General features: G+C 37.6%; 1 protein-coding gene across 2 annotated transcripts in view; it reads right to left on the bottom strand.

Moving 5' to 3' along the window:
* The window catches only part of BLOC1S5 (biogenesis of lysosomal organelles complex 1 subunit 5), a gene marked incomplete at its 5' end in the record, with an annotated part of 76,740 nt that overhangs the window by 25,064 nt on the left and 31,882 nt on the right, over window positions 1–19,794 (bottom strand). Inside the window, one exon of one of the 2 annotated variants that reach the window (XM_082848333.1) lies at window positions 9,739–13,653. The exons of the other annotated variant lie outside the window; for it this stretch is intronic. Within the exon in view, the coding sequence (XP_082704459.1) occupies window positions 13,459–13,653 (195 nt within the window). The 3' untranslated portion in view covers window positions 9,739–13,458. Of the gene's footprint in view, window positions 1–9,738; window positions 13,654–19,794 lie in introns of those variants that run through there. 2 annotated transcript variants of the gene reach the window in all.

Below are 19,794 nucleotides of genomic sequence, written 5' to 3'. Positions count from 1 at the left end.
TCTCTTCAGACACCGAAGTCTGACGTACATTCTAGAGACCTAAGTGGAGGTGCTAATCGGGCAGCTGAATATATGAGGGCGAAAGTCAGGGCTGGAGATAGAAACTGGGTGTCGAGAAAAGCATGGGACGGGGCTGCAGGGAAGAGAACAGGCTGGAAATCTGTGAGGCACAGCAACAATCAGAGCCTGGAAGAGGAGGCCCACAGAGGGGAGAAGGCAAAGCAGGACTGTGTGGCCGTCAGGGACCCAGGTGAAGACAGCGTCTCTAGAAGGAGGGAGGGATCAACTGTGTCAGCTGCTGATAGAGTAACATGAACCGAGGACCGAGCACTGGATTTGGCCTGATGGAGGCTTCTGGTGACCTCGGTAAGAGGGGCTTCAGTGGAGGAGTGGTACTGAAGGAGGGGCTGGGGTGGACTCAGGGGAGAATACAAGGTAAGGTAAGTTCTTTCCAGGCATTCTGCTTAAATGTGAGCAGATGGGCGGAGCAGCAGTTAAAGGGTAAATGTGGAGCCTGGCGGATGGGGGGCGTCCTGGGTTTAGGAGGCAGTTCTAACACGCTTGTAATATGTTAAATGAAGGATTTTGCATAATCTTTTTTTATTTTTCATCTTCTAAAAAATGGAAATAAAACTAGTTTAATTGATTATAACTAATGTTTGAAACATGCATTTTTCTTCTGTACACAATTAATCAAAGTTTTGTTTTGTTTTGTGTTTAAGATACGATGGGGACCTAGACTTGGCTCAGCCAGTCCGCTGGCCACAGCAACTATGCATATTGCCTCTTACTTTTCACTTGCTGTAGCCTTGAGTTTTCCTTTTCCGAACACTTAAAAAGGAACTTGTCCTTTTCTTTACTAAAATTGAATCTAGGTGGGCAATGGAAACCAGACCTCACAGGTGCGTCACCCGCCTCCCCCTTGGGAGGGAGCCCCTTGGGGCTCTCTCCCCTCTCCCTGCTGTCACCACCAAGCATGTTTGAGACTGGGGGTCAGCTCCTTCCTTAATTCCCTCCACACAGCGGAGATCATGTTGGAACATTAAAAAAAAAGGGTTTCACTAAAGACTGGGGGTCACAAAATATTGGGGGTCACAAAATGTTAAGGGTCACAAAATATAACCAGATAATCTGGTTTATAAAGCATAACTCACTCATCTCTGGCCCAGGCCCTCCTACAAAGACTCCCTGACCACCTCCATACGAGGCAGAGGTCATCTGTAACCCCTACCCACTAAGGCTGCTATCAAGTGTGCCTAGACTTCCGAAAGTCCAGATGAACAGTGGGGGGAGGGGACAGGAGGGGAGAGAGAGGTTTCCACACCTGCCTGGTCCTAAGAATAACCACTTTTTCAGGTGATTAACATTAGGAATGTCCACACATTCCAGGATTCAAGTGTTGTTTTACTCTGTGTCCCTAATGAAATACCTCCATGAGATGATAAGAGAATAAACCCAGAATCGATACAAGAGATACACACAAACACGTGTATCCGATACGGACGAGAGGAAGGCGTTTTGTCATCCTCTCCGGCGTGAAGACACCAGTGGGACCCGGCACCTCCAACAGCACTGACTCACTTCATGGTAACCCATGTCTGGGATGGCGGGATCAGTTCAGGCAAGAAAGAAGAAAAGAAATGAAAATAAACCCTGGGGGCTGCTCCCCCCAGCCCCCTGTCACTTCTCCAGCCCCAGGGGAAGCCTATGGGTAGCAAACTCACAGCCAACTGGTCGGCTCACAGGATGTCCCACCTTAAGAGGACCAGGGACAAAACGTTATGGGAGCTCACTGAATCTGCAAATGGAGGTTCCTTTAACCCGGTGGTGCGTTTAAAGAACTATCACTGTCACCTAAGTACGTTAAAAACGTGTGTGTGTGTTGGTGGTGAAGAGGGATGCTTCTCTTCTCTCATCTACTACTTAATCTCAACAAATCATTTAAAAAACTTGAAAATCTCTTTAGCACCAGATAAGAAACGGTGATACTTCATTGGGAAGTGGGATGGAGAACTTTCTGTTTCAAGGCAGTAAGTGTAACAACAGCAAGGAAAGCAGACTGGAGAGAGGCCGGAACTGGGGATGAGGGAGGATTCGGCCTCTACCAAAGAAGCCTCCCTTCAGGAATGGATTCTTCCCCCCCCCACCCCGTTCCTACCCGGCAATACTGCTTCCAGAGCTGCAGTCCAGCTCCCACAAGTTGAAACTCTAAATACATCTCTCAAAAAAAAAAAAAAAAAAGGCCTTCAATATAGTGGCTGATTACTAGCTTACATCACTGGTCCTGCTGCTGGTACTATAATACTTTGAGACACAAAAGTCCTTGTGGCTAGAAAAGCCTGATCACTATGTACATCATTGTCTCTATCTGAAGATTCATTCCCAAACAGATATATATTTGGTAATTGGGAGTCACTGTGTTTTCCAAAAGATGTCAACTTTCTACTTTCACAGTATATAGTTTATCTTAAAAGCTTTCCTGAGAGAAATAGCAAATATTATAAGCTAGGTGACAGACCAGAAACCTGATGGTGTAGACTAAAAATAACAGAACATGTTCATCTAGTCTTTATCTTCATATTCATCCACTGTGAAACACAAATGTAACAAAAATAGCAAGGGTAATTCAAACCTCACTTAATCAAACTCATTACTAGCCTTATACTATGGAGAGAACTTTTTTTTTTTAACACACAGCACATGTTCTAAGCATGGGATAGAGAACAGCACAAAACACATTCTTTGTCCTTGAATAACTTAATCTTCTGGGAAAGGAAATGGGAAATCCTTAAATAGGCCTAGCTGCCTAATAAAAGCCCATAGTATTTTCTCACTAATGTATAAAAGCAAAATATTTATCTAAAAGATAAAGATATCTTAACATCTTTTTGATCTTCCTAATAGTGATGCTGTTCTCAAAAGCAAAAAAATTCAGTCACTTGGGCTAACAATTATGATTATATATAAAAAAGCAACAGGGCTGATTATCTAAATTTTGTTGTCATAAGAAATATAAACAGTGCATAGACATACCTATATATGGATGTTAAAAATTCTCACAATCTTAAATTCCAAACTGAGATCTTCATCGCTATCCCTGCCCTGTCTAGACTAGGAATTGCTATTTTCAGTCACATTCTCAAAAACCCACGCGCAGGGTAGCAATTTCCTCTAACAGTCACACATCTGACTCTATAGCGCAACCTTCCTGTCACACTGTCATTGTGCCACACAGTCTCATTAACCTACAGGCTATGCACAAATTAATAAAGTTGGAAGTGATGTGAAAATTGTCTAAGTGATGTTAAGTCTGTAAATTTAGCGATGGAAGCATAACTGAAACTTAGGTCTTTTGACTCTCAAACAAGTGCACTTTCCAATTTCCAGTCTTCTCTGATATTTTCAACACCAAAGAAGTCTAGTAATTATTGTATGAACTTGCCAGTATTTTCATTTGCGTTTTTGATAAACAAGGGCAGAAACTGAGCTTTATGCATTTTTTAAAAATCCCTACAATTTACCTAGGAATACAAAGTGGCTGGACCACAGGTGCTTCATAAATGCTTAATGCACTAAACTGAACCGGATATTCTGCCATTCTTCTCACTCTCCAAATCCTACTGAATTCAAGTTTTATCTTTATTACTAATGATTCTCTGATTATAACTTACAAAGATAGTTCCTACTAGGAATTCGCTTAATCATAAACTGTTTTCTTGGTAGAGCGTCGTCTTTGATATGATACTGTGTAATACTATTGTCCTGGTTTTTCTATTTCGTTATTACATGTGCAAAACTGATCATAAATTCCACTAAGATGGAGTGCTATTACTGACTATAGTTCTCTTGGAATACAATCCAGACACAGCACAATGCTTCGATGAATAAATGTGTATTAGATTCTACTTTGGCTTCCATAGTTGGCGGGAAAAAGATACCCTGACAACCAGCTCTTTAATTCCTACTATTATTTTCCACCAATTACCGTATTTTTGTCTCTAAAAATTAATTTAGAAGTTATAAAACTATAATTTGGAGGAAAGGACCAAGGTTTTTTTCCAAATCCATTTAAAAACATTATGGGGAATGCTCTGTTTGACTTGATTTTGGCTACACAAGATGTAACCTAATGAATTGTGTACTATTCTACACTTCAGGATAAAGTCCAAAGCCTCACCAGGGGTTTTTACTGTACTTTTACTGCTAATAATACCTTCACATCAATAATATAATTTATAAATCTGTATGTATGAAACATGAAGAAAGTTAGGAAAAAATAACAATTCTCAAAAGTACTCCTAACCCTCCAGGGATACTATATATATGCTTTCTTAAATTCTGACATTTTTGCTCAGGATATAACTCACTTTCATTATTTCTTACACATTTTTGTTCACAGATGGTATGCACCCATCTACACAAAACTGCTTAGTGGGGGAAAAAAAAAAATCTGTTATCACAGTGACACCTGCTGGTTTTTAGCTACAAATTTTAGATCCCGAGTAAAAAACAAATTCTTTAGCGTCAACATTTTTCTTAGTAAAATTAAATAGTTTCCATCTTAATAAATTATTTGATATATAATTTTAAAATAAATTTATTCAATATACAATGGACCGCATAAGGTTTGTGTGTGTGATCACAACCTCACTGTAATTTTATGAACTATTTTTCTAAAAAAGACACATCTCCAAAGCTGCTTAAGCATCTCAGAGTACATGAAATTAAAAAAAAAAAAATTTAACTTATGGCTTTCTATTCAGATTCTCTACAAATTCTGTTTTAAGGGACTCACTATAGAAGCCTTAAAAATATTTACAAAATTGTTTCTCTGAAGAATTGTAATTTAAAAAATATGGACGATTTCATAAAAGTCAAGAATTTGATCTAGAATTCTTTTCTTGTGATGAGAACTTTAAGATCCGCTCTTAGTACTTTTCAAATATACAATATTGTTAACTACAGTCACCATGCTGCACATTACATCCCCAGAACTTATAACTGAAATCTTGTATCCTTTGACCCCCCCCAACCCATTTTACCCACACCCACCCCTGCCGCTGGCAATCACCAATCTGTTGTTTCTATGAGGTTTTTGTTTGTTTTAGGTTCTAAATAGAAGTGACATCATTTAGTATTTCTCTTTCTCTGACAGATTTCACTTAGCATAATGCCTTCAAGGTCCATCCATGTTGTTGCAAATGGCAGGGTTTCCTTCCTTCTCGTGGCTGAGTAATATTCCATTGTATGTGTATATATACACACATCACATCTTCTTTATCCATTCATCCACTGATGGACACTTAGGTTGTTTCCATGTCTTGGCTATTGTAAATAATGCTGCAATGAACATGGGGGTACAGATGATCCCTTCCAGATAGTGATTGTTTCTTTTGGATATATACTCAGAAGTGAAACTGCTCGATCATATACCAATTATAGTTTTAATTTTTTTGAGGAACCTCCACGATGTTTTCCATAGTGGCTACACCAATACAATCCCACCAACAGTGTATGAGGGTTCCTTTTTCTCTACATCCTCACCAGTACGTGCTATCTCTTTTCTTTTTGATGACAGTCATCCCAACAGGGGTGAGGTGATATCTCATCATGGTTTTGATTTGCATTTCCCTGATGATTAGTGATGTTGAGCATGTTTCATGTACCTGTCTGTCGTTTGTTTACCTCCCTTGGAAAAGTGTCTATTCAGTTATACAAGTTCTTTATATTTTTGGGATATTAACCCCTTATTACATATATAATTTGCAAATATTTTCTTCCACTCTGTAGGTTACCTTTTCATTTTGTTGATGTTTCCTTTGCTATGCAGAAGCTTTTTATTTGCTATAGTCCCACTTGTTTATTTTTGCTTTTGTTGCCTTTGCTTTTGGTTTCATAACCAAAAAATCACTGCTAAGACGAATGTCAAGGAGCTCACCCCCTATGTTTTCTTCTACTAGTTTTATGGTGTAAGATGGAGGTGTCGTTTCAACCTTTCCATGTGGCTGTCCACCTTTCCCAGCACCATTTATTATAGAAACTGTCCTTTCCCCACTGTTATATTCTTGGCTCCTCTGTCATAAATTAACTGACCATATACATATGAGTTTATTTCTGGGCTCTGTTCCATTGGTCTATGTGTTTTTATGCCAATACCATACTGTTTTGATTACTGTAGCTTAGTAATATAGTTTGAAATCAGGAAGCACCTCCAGCTTTGTTCTTCTTTCTCAAGATTGCTTTGGCTATTTGGGCTCTTTTGTGGTTCCAAACTTCAGTATTGTTTATTTCTGTGAAAAATGCCATTGAAATTTTGATAGGGATTTCACTAAATCTGTAGATTGCTTTGGGTAGTATGAACATGTTAACAATATTAATCCTTCCAATCCATGAGCATGAAATATCTTCCATTTATTTCTTTAATATCTTTCATCAATATATTGTAGTTTTTGGTGTACAAATCTTTCACCTCTATTTCTAGGTATTTTACTCTTTTTGATGCAATTGTAAATGACATTGTTTTCTTAATTTCTCTTTTCAATCGATCATTGTTAGTGAACAGAAACACAGCAGGTCCTTGTATATTGATTTTGAATCCTGCAAGTTTACTGAATTTATTAGTTGTAAGTTTCTTCAGTGGAGTCTATGATAAACAATATCATAGAAGTAAAACTCTATTTGCAGATGACTTCTGCAAAACTGACTTCTCTTATAGTCAAAAGTTTCACTCATAAATAATACCTCTACGGAGACTGGAAGTGTTCAGATTGAAAGCCTATGTGTGACAGAAACAAAAAAGAGAATTCACAATGTATATTGGAGGCATTTGTGATTCCTCCAGATTTTCATGAAACCTTGGGTTTAATACCACAAATCTACTTCTATCTACATACTCATAATAGGGACCTGGGATGTTTTCACAAACTATATACAACAATGTCCTAAAAAGAAAAAAAAAAAAAAGAAATCCAAAATGAAATATACAGATAAGAGTTATACAGGTTCAAAATGAGACTGCTATACTCTTATTTGCTTTTATTAGCTCATGAATAGTAAAAAGAATCCAATAGAAGTAATGGAAACAATCAAATTAGTTCACAGATAATAAGGAAACACAAAATAGAAAATATTGAATATTAGGCACAATGATTGAAAGAAAAGGTATCATCCTTTATACTAGAATATGGACATGGTCTTTTGGGAGGGAAATTTGAATATAATAAAATCAACATATACCTAACATACCTTTCTGAACAGAGAAATCTCCAATAGCTACTGAACACCAAAAATGCTAGAAAAAAATTTTAACTGTATTTATTTTTACTTTATTATTTTTTTCTTATTGGAGTATAATTGCTTTACAATGTTGTGTTAGTTAACTGTATTTTTTATTCATGGCCAAGTTCATCGCAAATTAATGAAAACAACTGAAGGCAGATTGGGAAAAAGTGAAATTCTACAGGATAATTTGGCTCTGGAACTGATAACTGTCCTAGGTCCCCATCCCTGTGGCCTAGAAGAACCCCAGTTTTAAGGACCTGTGCCTGCATGGGGGCAGGAATCACGGTCTGGGACTGTGTTAGTCTGCTTGGGCCACTGTAACAAAACACCACAGATGGGGTAGCTTACACAAAAGAAATTTATCTTCTCACAGTTCAGGAGGTAAGAAGTCCAAGATCAAGGTGCTGGAAAATTCCATCCTGTTGAGGCCTCTCTTCCTGGTTTGTCGATGGCCACCTTTTCTGCTGCGACCATATGATCTTTTCTCTGTGTGCACGTGGAGAAAGGGTGCTCTACTGTCTCTTCCTCTTCTTATAAGGACACCCGTGCTATCAGATCAGGGCCCCACCCTTCTGACCCCACTCAACCTTAATTACCTCCTCATAGGCCTTGTCTCCAAATACAGTCACATTGGTTAGGACTTTAACGTATGAATTTTGGGGGACACAATTCAGCTCACAACAGGGACTGAGCTGGACTGCAGTACAATTGGTGAATCCCCAAAGGGCACCACTCTCAGTGAGTGAACTAGGAAAACACCTAAAGTTTCTCTTCTTTATTCCAAGTAGAGCTGTGAAGGATGAAAAAAGTCTCTAGGAATGTCTTATCACAGCCTGACACTGGCATACATTTGAGGAAGAAATTCACACTGCCTGTAAGTGTCTGTGAGCACACACACACTGAGTGACAGGGTGGGAGTGGAGGGAAACTCAAGGTGAAAACTGACTTTGAAGTGGTCCAGGGTTAGAGGGCCATAAGAAACAAAATGGAGGTGCTAGGAAAAAAACCCAAAAACCAAAAAACACAAAACATACCAAAAATTCCCGAAAGGAAAGTTCAGAGGAATGTAAACTCACAATGAAAATTCACTGATCACATCAGAAAACAAGTCACCATAAACTTGTTTCAGACAAAACAACAAACTATAGATTCAGATTCACACAAAAGGAGAAAAATACAGAAATCATCATATGCAGAATGCAAAATAAGTACATTTAATATGTTCAAAGAAAAGAAAAAGAGGGAATAATGGAACTACCCCAAATGATGAAGGAAGTTTGAAGAAGAACCAAACAACACTTTTGGAAATGAAAAAAATATACCCGTAATTAAAAACTTGATAGGTTAAATAGGTTAAAGACAGTGAGAAGACAGATTTAAACAAATCATCCAGAATTCAACACATAGAGACAATGAGATAGAAAATACGAAATGGAGATAAAGCAATATGGAGAACAGAGTGAGATGGGAACACTTAAGTCTAACTTGATCTCCTAAAGGAGAGAATCCAAAGAATGTAAAGGTACAATATTCAAAGAGGTAAAAGTTGAGAATTTCTCATAATTCATGAAAGGCACTAATTCTCAGATTCAAGAAGCTCAGTGAATCTGAATAGATCAATGAAAAGAAATCCACAGTAGACATGCTGTAGTATAATGACATTTGATTGTAGAATGCGAAAGATAAAGAACTTAAACATAACCTGAAGGAGAAGACAGATGATCTACAAAGGAATACTGATCAGACTGACAAGTGTCATTTCAGTAGCAACACTGGAAGCAAGATGACAGTGGAACAATATCTTTAAATACTGAGAGAAAATAACTGTCTATCTAGAATTGTATACCCAGATAACTTTCAAGGATAATAAGCAAATACTGACTGTAAAAAATAATTGTTTTTGGAGTTAAACTGAGATAAAACTAAAATTCTAGACACTTAGTAGTTAAGGGGAAGCAATCACTTTGTTCAGAAGTCTAATATTCAAATAAGAGTAAAGACATAAACTTTAGATTCTGTTAACTATGCAAACTAAATTTTATGGTAAGCACTAAAAAGATAAAAATTGAGTTTTACCTTTCAAACTAGTAGAGGAAAACGTAAAACAAAACAAAACAAAACCAAAACTCAGTGTGGAAAAAGAAAAGAAAAAAAAACCCAAAGGCAGTGAGGAAACAAAATGGTGGCACAAAAAGCACAGTAAGATGGTACAGCAAATCCCCTACATGTGAACAAGTTCCATTCTGAGAGCGCATTTTTAAGTCCAATTTGTTTGTAAGTCTGACAAAGTTAGCCTAGGTACCCAATTAACACAATCAGCTACACAGTACTATACTGTAATAGGTTTACAATACTTTTCACACAAATAATACATAAAAAACAAACAAAAAATAGAACATTTTTAATCTCACAGTACAGTGCCTTGAAAAGTACAGTAGTACAGTACAACAGCTGGGATACCGGGGCTGGCATCGAGTGAACAGGCAAGAAGAGTTACTGACTGGAGGAGGGAGAGGAGGTGGGAGATGGTAGAGCTGAAGGATCGTCAGCAATAGGAGATGGAGGGCAAGCTGCAATTTCACTCATGCCTGACACTGATGGCACAGGTTCTGGTTCCTTGCTGGATTCAATTCTACCTACCCTCCTGTAAAAACGATCCAGTGATGTCCGGGTAGGAGCTCTTTCTTTTTTGCTGTCACAGATGACACGGTAGCACTGGATCGCATTCTGAATGGCTGCTGCAACCCTCGTGTACCGTTCTACATTCGGGTCCTGTGCTCAAAAACTAACAGTGCCTCCTCAAATAATGACAATCCCCTTGTCATTTCCTGTGTTGTGAATCTCTTCTGTTCTTCTTCTTCCTCTTGTCTCTCTTCGTCCTTTCTCTGGGCCTCCAATTCTGTCAGGTCTTTATTAGTAAGCTCCTCGTGTTGCACAGCAAGGTGTTCAATGTATGAAAGACACGTGAACTAGCTTACGTGATTGGACAGGCGAATGCACGTTCGCATCTTTGAAAATTCGCAACTTGAAGGTTCATATGTAGTGGACTTACTGTATAAATAAATCCTAATATATTAGTAATTTCAACAAATGTAAAATGGATTAAAGTCTCCAAAGATAATTAGATAGAAAGAAAAAAAAATCTAGTTACAGTTTTTAAGGGGCACATGAAAACATGATATAAAGGTCCAAAAGAAGAATAAAGAAATATATACCCTACAAATTATTAACCAGCTGGTGTGGCCTGTATAAATCTCTCTTTTAGAAACAGATTTTAAAGCAATATAAACTGATACAAAAACATTACTAGAAATAGAGGCTGTGACTACAAATATAAGATTCAATTCTAAACTTGGAAGATAATTCTAAACTTGTATGTACCTAATAACAAAGCTTCAAAATATATGAAATAGAAACTGAAAGAATTACAGGGAGAAATCAGAAAATCCACTAGAGTAGGAAATTTTAACACATATCAGAATCTGGAAGATCAAGTAGAAGAAAAAAAGAACAGTAAAACAGACAATTTAACCAACACAATTAACAAGTTTGGTCTAATGAATACCCAACAGTTGGAAAATATGCATACTTTTAAGCACTAACACAACATTTACAAAAACTTAGCATATTTTAGGTAAGATGGCAAATCTCAACAAATTTTAACATCTCAAGTCTTATATGAATCTATCCTTGGACCACAATCCAATAAAAGCAGAAATCAATAATAAGAACAGAACTTAAAAATCTACATGTTAGGGCTTCCCTGGTGGCGCAGTGGTTGGGAGTCCGCCTGCCGATGCAGGGGACACAGGTTCGTGCCCCGGTCCGGGAGGGTCCCGCGTGCCGCGGAGCGGCTGGGCCTGTGGGCCGTGGCCGCTGGGCCTGTGCGTCCGGAGCCTGCGCTCCGCGACGGGAGAGGCTGCGGCGGTGAGACGCCCGCGTACCGCAAATAAAAAAAAAAAGCAAAAAACTACATGTTAGGAAATGGAAAAAAAAATCCACATATATAAGTCAAAAAAGAAATCATGATGAAAAATAAAAAATACTTAGAATTTAAAAACAAATATTTCTATAGCACTTTAAGTTGACAAACATGATTTCGTTTGATCATTAGAAACTAACCCTGTGAGGCACACAGAATCCATATTCTCTCTGCTTGACAGCACAGCAGCAGAAACGCTGTATGTTATGTAACGGCTAAAGCTACTTTTTATATATAAATAAAACACATATCAAAAGTGATTTAAAAACTGGGAAATATAAGTGAAAGTGTTCACTACTAAAAATAGTAAAGGGAAAGAAAAGCAACCCTCTCTTTTAGAAGCTATACTGAACAGCTAAGAATGTCACAAAGGAAGAATTTAGTATCAATGTTTAAAGCTCAAAAAGTCCATTAAATCATTTTGGTTTAAGAAGTCTCTTAGATCCTCCTATAGTATATACAAACTCATATGGTAAAGTATTTATTATTCATATGAGATGAACAAACACTGTCAGAAATCTTTGCACAAGTTGAGGAACCATTCCTGCTCACACAAAGTCCTGATCTCCTGGTTCCAGCATCTGTTCAATGGTGCATTGGCAATTAATGGCTCTCCCAAAACTGCCTATGGTACAAAAGGAATTTTCATTTAAGGTTCCCCTCCCTTTTCATGTGTGGGATATTTTGGGAAGTATGTTTTCTTTTTCCATCCACTGAAAGAGAATTAAGAAAATTCCAACATGCCTGAATGTCAGCAAGTGCTCTTTTTCGTCCAGGTACCGGAGGATGATGGATGAACCTGTCAAGCCTACAGCAGCGGACAGAGGGAGTTGGCAGAAGTTCAGTGTTACTGAAAGAAATCTCAAATACTTATTTCATCTCCTCTATTAACTTTAATCACATTTTCAACATGCAGCCAAGAATGAAGCTTTGACAGCAAGCCATAAATTTACACAAGCAAGCATTGTCACTTTTCTGCAGTAGCAACACTGAGATAACACAGAGTTGAGTATTTTCTTTCTTCTGCCTTTCTTTACTGAAGAGCAATAAAAAAAAAAAAAAGACCTGAAAGATTTATCCATTCCTCAAATTCATTTGCCATAAATCTCTTGAAATTATTGCATTTAATTCTGCTTGGTTTATGGCAAATAAAAAATCAACTTAGTTCCTCAATTAGATTGGTAAATGCAGATTTTTAAAGATCACAGTGATGACAGAACTGGTACACGTTTCATCTTAATACACCTGCTGATGAGAACAGACATTAAACACTAAAAAGGATTTACATTTAACATGGATCATTTGCCATGTGGGCAAATACTTCTGGTTTACTCAGAGCCAGAATCTTTATATGGTTCCAGAGGGACGCCTTGGCAGATTTTGCTGATTACTCATTGAACAGCTGAAACATGTATAGACATTATTTATCTTACAAAGCTTACCCACAGCAAAACACACATAAAAATGAGGTAAATCTATGGGCAAGATTATGGTTCTTGGAAAGGTTAAAAGTCAACTCTATTTTTGGTAAGCTTTTCCTTGTGAGCACATTTTAAAAGCTGAAAATATGAAGTGCTGGAAGGCCACAAACTTAACAAGCATGTCTTGTCATCCGGTGAAACACGGCACTACGCTGCCATGCAAAACCTGCAACTTCTCCTAACAGGCCAATTCAGAGACCAACGTGGCTCTCTTTGAAGAGCAGAGACAGTTTTGACTCTCTTCAATGTGGTCTCTGCTCCCAGGACAGTTGTTTCTCAGTACATTACTCATGGAATAACACTGTACACACTCTTCCAAGAGCCAGGGAGGCTCTGACAGGCAGCCACCATATCGGCCTTCTGAGCCACAATAATAAAGTAACAGTAACCCTGCATAAGAATGAATTAAACTACTTTTCTAAGAAGTCTGTATTTACAGTTCTCCGAGATAATCAATGGAAACTAAGACCAATCCTCATAAACAAAGAGCGTGTTTATACCATTTTCCTCCTACTTCTCCCCATTTAGAGATACAGGCAGATACAGGAAATTAAAACTGGGAAGATGTGGCATTCTTCTTCTAGGAAACAGCTAAGACTCCGGTAGCAGTTTCTTTTTTCTGCAGAAGAGTGACACTGAATACACTGCTCAACTTGAGGCAGAGGCTGAGCGGTTTCTGAGGGGAGGCAGTATTTTCTCATCAGTCTGTCACTGTTATGGCTCAAGTTCTCCAAAGGCTGGGTATTTTGCCAGGCCCCTCTCCATCTTGGCGTATTGTTCTTTCAGCCTCTCCATGGCTGTTCTGTGCTCTTCGTCCACTTCAGCCTGTTTGCTGTGTTGTTCTTTCATGAAATCCTCCCACTGCATTATATGCTGTTTCTCACTAGCTATTAAATGGTCATTACGCATCTGAGAAAAGAAAATTTGAAAGTCATGGGACGTTTTGCAGACAATTATTTTTCTATGCAGAGAGACAAATATTTTGATATTTGCTCACTACAGTGTAACAATTGGCTTATAAGTCACAGTGACAAAACTGCTTTATAGTTTTAATGTCCAACAAGAACATGACATATTAGAAACATCTAAGGCTTCTCTTACTATGCCCGAACATGGGCATTCACATTTCTGAAATTTCAAAAATGTCTAGTATTTTAAATGACAGAATCAAACGTAATCCAGGTAAATTTTCATACCTCTATTTCTCCACAAATTCCATTTAATCGCATATAGTTTAAAAATTAAGTTTAAAGAATACATGCCAAAAGAATTGTTATTTTAAGAAATTAAAATGCATGTCTCACATAAAATATTTTTGGCCACATTAAAAGAATCACAGATTATTAATCACTGGAAGACAACTCAAGAACTCTCTCTTGGTTCAGTTCCAAAACTTAAAGCAAATAAACGGCAAAAGCATCTGTGTCAAATATCTAAGTTCATCTTGAGATGTCCCTTAGTATTTCTATATGAGGACAAATTTTTTCTTTTGAGTAACACAACAATAAAGATGAAACAATATATATATTAAAAGGCATAAATTTAATATAATTTATCATCTTTGAATAGGTATTGGGTTGGCCAAAAAGTTCGTTCGGATTTTCCCGTAACATCTTACAGAAAAACCTGAACGAAACTTTTGGTCAACTCACAAAGAGCTAAATACAAAAAGACAGTATAAAAAAAACTTTCTATCTCTGCCTCAGTATTCTACGTATGTGTCTAGAAGTTTTGCCACAGACTAAGTCCTGTTTAAAAAACAAGCACTGTGACAGGTGCAAACCATCAAAACCTACAAAGCACCAAAAGGCTTACTAATCCCAGAGCTCTAATGAAAGCAGGAGGACACCTGGTTACTCAGAATACTGGTAACTCAGATGCTGAGAGAGCTATCAGGAAAAAGATGGAAGCCGTGTTTTCCCGTCACCCATAATGCCACCCATTATCTTCTCTCTCATCTGGGCCATGATGAGAAGCAAGGTGGAGAAGCCATGGTGCTCTAAGTATCTATGAAAGGTGTATTTCTGCTAGTTGTTTTGTATATCTTATCTACTTCTGAGGTTACAGGATTCTCATTTTACAGATGAAGAAATTAAGGCTTAAGAACACTAAGTTTACTTCTCCATGGTCACTGAGCTACTACATTGTAGCCTCAAACTTAGGACTTGCTGACACCCAAACCTATGGCTTTTCTATCACGAAGTGCAAATCAGATCTTTCCAGGGAAGTTTTACATAGATGGCTAAAGGTCTTCTGCAAGACAAAAAAAAAAAGGAAAAGAAAAAACTACTGCAAGAGTTTTTTCTGCCAATCTGATCTAAAGTTCCTCAGCACCAAGGCGAGAGGTTAGAAGTGAATCTGAAGTTTCAGTTATAGTGAAACATTCCCCTAAAATATGTCCCGCAGACCCATGTGATCTGAGCAGGCAGTACAGTGGTGGGGAGAGAGGGTTAGGATGGGGTTTGCTGATCCAGTAAGTTTGGGAAACAGGTTAAACAAAATTCAAAACATTTCTTCTTAACCTTTCAGCCTCATGGATGGTAATTCTTCAAAAGATGAATAAAACATGAAGAGTTCATTAAATTCTTTTCATGGAACTTTTACCAAACTATTTATTTTAAGAGAAAAGTCATAGAGAAGAAAAATGCAAGTAAATTTCATCAAAATGATACCTTGTTTTGGCTGAAAATTAATTTCTAATAAGTACAGAGGATACTAACCCTGCATGCTCAGAAGTTGTTTAACAGATTAGTCTTCTCTTTTTAATTGAAGCACTGTCATTAGCTTGGCTGACCCTGTGATCTGTGCCATGAGGCAACAGCCCAGGTTCGACTTCCCACCAGGCAGCATGTTGCCATACAGCTCAACAGAGAAAAATGAAGATTTGGGAGGTGGATAAACCTGGCTTCAAATTCTGGTTCACCTGTTACCAGTTGCATGACTCTGGCCACGTTAAATTTTAATTTTAAAATGAGGAAAAGAATATTTACATTCATAAATAAATCTGTATCATGTCAAGTTCCTAGCTCAGTGTCTACAGTGCTTAATAGAAGGTAAGCATTATTATACAGATATGAGCAATGCATCTAGAAGGCAGATCAAACCACTTTTTAATCCTCTTCAATTTAGGGTTTTAAATCTTTAATTTTAATAATCTGATTTTAGCAACAGATTTTTATAATTCAAACAATACAAGGCAACTCGAATAAAAGTAATAGTTCTCGCCTCCCAATCCCATACTCAACTCAATCTTCCCGTGATTCCACCATTTACCATTTGGCTGTAAGACAAGACTTTAATTAAGACATTGCCAATGACCCGTTTCTCTATTTTGTAGCTTCAGAATATTATTACCAAAGACATATACATCCAAGTAGCTTTTTCATATGACACATATCACTGCTTGGCCTCCTAGTCCAGGTGAAAAGAAGGTGAAGACTGACAATTCCCTAACCGAGTTGAAAATCTAGTCTTGCTTTCATATCAAGGAGTTCTGCAGACTTGTGGTTGCCAAGGGGGAAGGGGTTTAGGGGAAGGAATGATTGGGAGCGTGGGATTAGCAGATGCAAACGCGCACGCGGCGTGCGTGCGTGCGTGCGTGCGTGTGTGTGTGTGTGTGTGTGTGTATTGGATAAACACCAAGGTCCTGTGTAGCACAGGGAACTATATTCAATATGCTGTGAAACCACAGTGGAAAAGAATAGGAAAAAGAATATATATATATATATGTATATGTATAACTGAATCACTTTGCTTAGGCAGAAATTAAACACAACATTGTAAATCAACTATACCTCAAGAAAATTTTTTAAAAAAGGTCTGGAAGCCACTCTACTTTATCTATCCTTTCTCAGTCTCCCACCTTTAATAACAATAACTGCTTTGAAATCTTGCATTCTCCACAATTAGTAAGGAAAAAAAGGGAGGGGTAGCTTGTATATTCCTGTACTGACAACACTGTAATCTTTACCTATAAACAAAAGTCAGCTACCAGAAAATAACATCTACCTGAAACTTAGTTGAAAACTTTACGGTAAGAACTTTAAGCGGTCAAAAAAAAAAAACGCACACGCGTGCACGCGCACGCACGCACACACACACACCAGCCCAAAATAACATAACACAAAGTCCATTTAAAAATACTGCAGCATTCATGAAAAACTCTTCTGATTCTGAATTTATTTGCCCTACCTTACACACAATTCTAATCAGGTTAGTTAACTGTTTTCCAAAGCTATATACCATATTAAAAGTCAAATTAAAGAAAATGCTGATAAATGAGATAGAAAGAAATGATAGGCATTAGCCTTACAAAAAAGAAGACAGATACAGAAACTTAGAAACAGACAGTATCTGAGGGCATCTGAAATAGAGAAACACTTTTTTTCTCTCTAATTCCCTGAGGACATCACCATTTTCACCACAGCATAAAATTTTACATTCTCAGTAATTCCTAATTCATAAAGAAAATTAACCTGTAACATTTAATAAACTTTTTATAAAAACCAGAAAAGTGTGGAATATATTTTTAAAGATTTCCATCTAAAATAGTTAAAGTGATAAAAGTACTATGCTTCAAGATGATAAAAATCTCAGCTTTGTGGTTGACCTGGCTATATGGAATGATTTGTGTTCTAAGACTTCTAGACACGTGAGGTTTCATTGTATATAACAGCAGAAAAATCCCGAGTTAGCTATATCTCACATATCATCACCCAGGAGCAAGTTAAAAACTATTTAAGCCAACAGGAGTGAAGGTTACCTCAGAGCATATCTATTCAAAATGTCAGGAAATACAGTCTGGGCAGCGGTAACCTCACCAGAACAGAACAACAAGGAGCTGAACTGCTCCTTGATCTGAAGCAGCAAAGGCGCCACCTCCTCGAGAACCGAGCCCATTCTAAGGGCAGCGCGCCTCCAGTTCATGCAGAGCAAGTTATAAACGCCAAAGATTTAGCCTAACATGCCAATGAGTCTGTTTACAACTAAAAAGAACTCTCAGAAATAAGGAACAGTCTTTTATAAACAGTGAGCTAACCGCAGACCGTCATCGCCTGTGCACAGTAATTCGGCTTTCACGTTCAATATAGGGGGCTCTACGTCAGATTTAGTCTGAAAGGATTCCTCTACAGTTGAAATGCGTTTGAAAAATAACGATCATATCTAACTATCGTTATGTGCAACAGATTCACACAAGACTAACAGAAGGAACACAACGTAATAATGGAACTACTTACCATTTAAAGCTTAAAATTACCTGTAATAGGTAATAACGGTGAGCAGTTAAATTTCTAGCAGCTACCAAAAGAGTACATACTAAATTATACATTTAAAACTTAATATTCATGGTGGTGGCAGTAATTAGGGTCTTTGGTGAGCAATTTGCAAAAATCTATCAAAATAGAAAGTATAAACACTTAAGGCTCAGTAATTCCTCATATTAGCATTTTCCCTTAATTTTTATTAAAGAGGTATCACAGATCTTAGAAACAAATTCAAATACAAGAATATAAAGGACAGTTCCCCCCCCAACATACACATACAAATCCTTTCCCTTGTTTCCTTTTTCCTAGTATTATTACTAGTTTGATGGGTACACTTACGCTTTTTCCTTTGTTCATACAAACCTATTTACTTAATTACAACAAAATGTAGTCATACGACACATGATGGTCTGCAGCTTTCTTTTTTCAATAACGATACAATATGTACTAATGGCATACCAACAGCACGAGGGTGGGAGAGCTCTGCCCTGGGTGCAAGCAACAAGGGGGTGCACTGTCTGAACAGAATTTAAACCAATGACACACACAACTGAAAGACTGGTTTTTATTACCACCAGGTGCTGGCAATATACTGAGTAATGTCAGTGATAAAATACTCTTAACCCCCAAATCCTTCTTTGGTCTGAGTTCTAAACGATTATTGAGGTTACTGTTGAAGTTTAGTAATACATAAGTTTCAAATTAACACATTTTCATTGTTTATCCTTTAATAAACCTTGAAGTTAATTTAAAGGACTTCCAGTTACAGAGCCAGTCCTGAACAAAGTGAGTCAGCTACACACGTTCATTTCCAAAAGTAAATTCCTAACAGTTCAGAATCATGTCAGCTTTCTTCAGATGCTCAGCCCCTCTAATCCCTGAATTACTAAATGTCCTTGCATTTAAAAAATGATCCAGGACTTCCCCAGTGGCACAGTGATTAAGAGTCCGCCTGCCAATGCAGACGACACTGGTTCAATCCCTGGTCTGGGAAGATCCCACATGCCAAGGAGCAACTAAGCCCGCGAGCCACAACTACTGAGCCCATGCGCCGCAACTACTGAAGCCAGCGCGCCTAGAGCTTGGCTCCACAACAAGAGAAGCGACCACAATGAGAAGCCCATGCACTGCAATGAAGAGTAGCCCCCGCTCACCACAACTAGAGAAAGCCCACGCGTAGCAATGAAGACACGACAGTCAAAAAATAAAATTTTAAAAAATAAAAAATGATCCAGCACAGCAACTGCAGAAATAAAACCTGAATTAGTTCAAATCTATCATTCTACATTACTTTTTATTTTTTTACTTAAACTTGTATGTTTCACTCTGTAGTTAAAATTTTTATACTGTGGACACTGGGAGCCACTAAAATGGTTTCCAAAGAAATAAAGATAGTATTACAGTTTCTAGAATTCATTGTGAAATGTGACTTTTATGAATCTCTTCCAGACTTATTCTTATGTTTAATACTTCCCCAAATGACATATCTGTGTATTTTATCACAATAAAAATAATTCAAATCAAGTTTCAGAGGGTTCTTCCTAAATGAAATCAATTGCATACTCAAAGGAGTGGATACATTTGTTTTCCCAAGATAAAAAAGAAAATGCCAACTTTAAAAGAAAATAAAGAGAAAGTTTATTAATGAGCTATAGCTGTGTACCAAAAATAATTAGCTGTAATGGTTTTTGTCTCTTTCTACAACAGAAAGAAACAGTAGTAATAACCCAGCTTACTTATGTCCCATTGGAGATACATTTGAAGAAAAGTCAATCCTGAAGGCAAA

This window comes from Leucopleurus acutus (assembly GCF_964270905.1).
Source record: "Leucopleurus acutus genome assembly, chromosome: 10".
NCBI classification, from domain to species: Eukaryota; Metazoa; Chordata; class Mammalia; order Artiodactyla; family Delphinidae; genus Leucopleurus; species Leucopleurus acutus.
The sequence above is the reverse complement of the archived record's forward strand: the minus strand, read 5'-3'. Positions and strand labels throughout refer to the sequence as shown.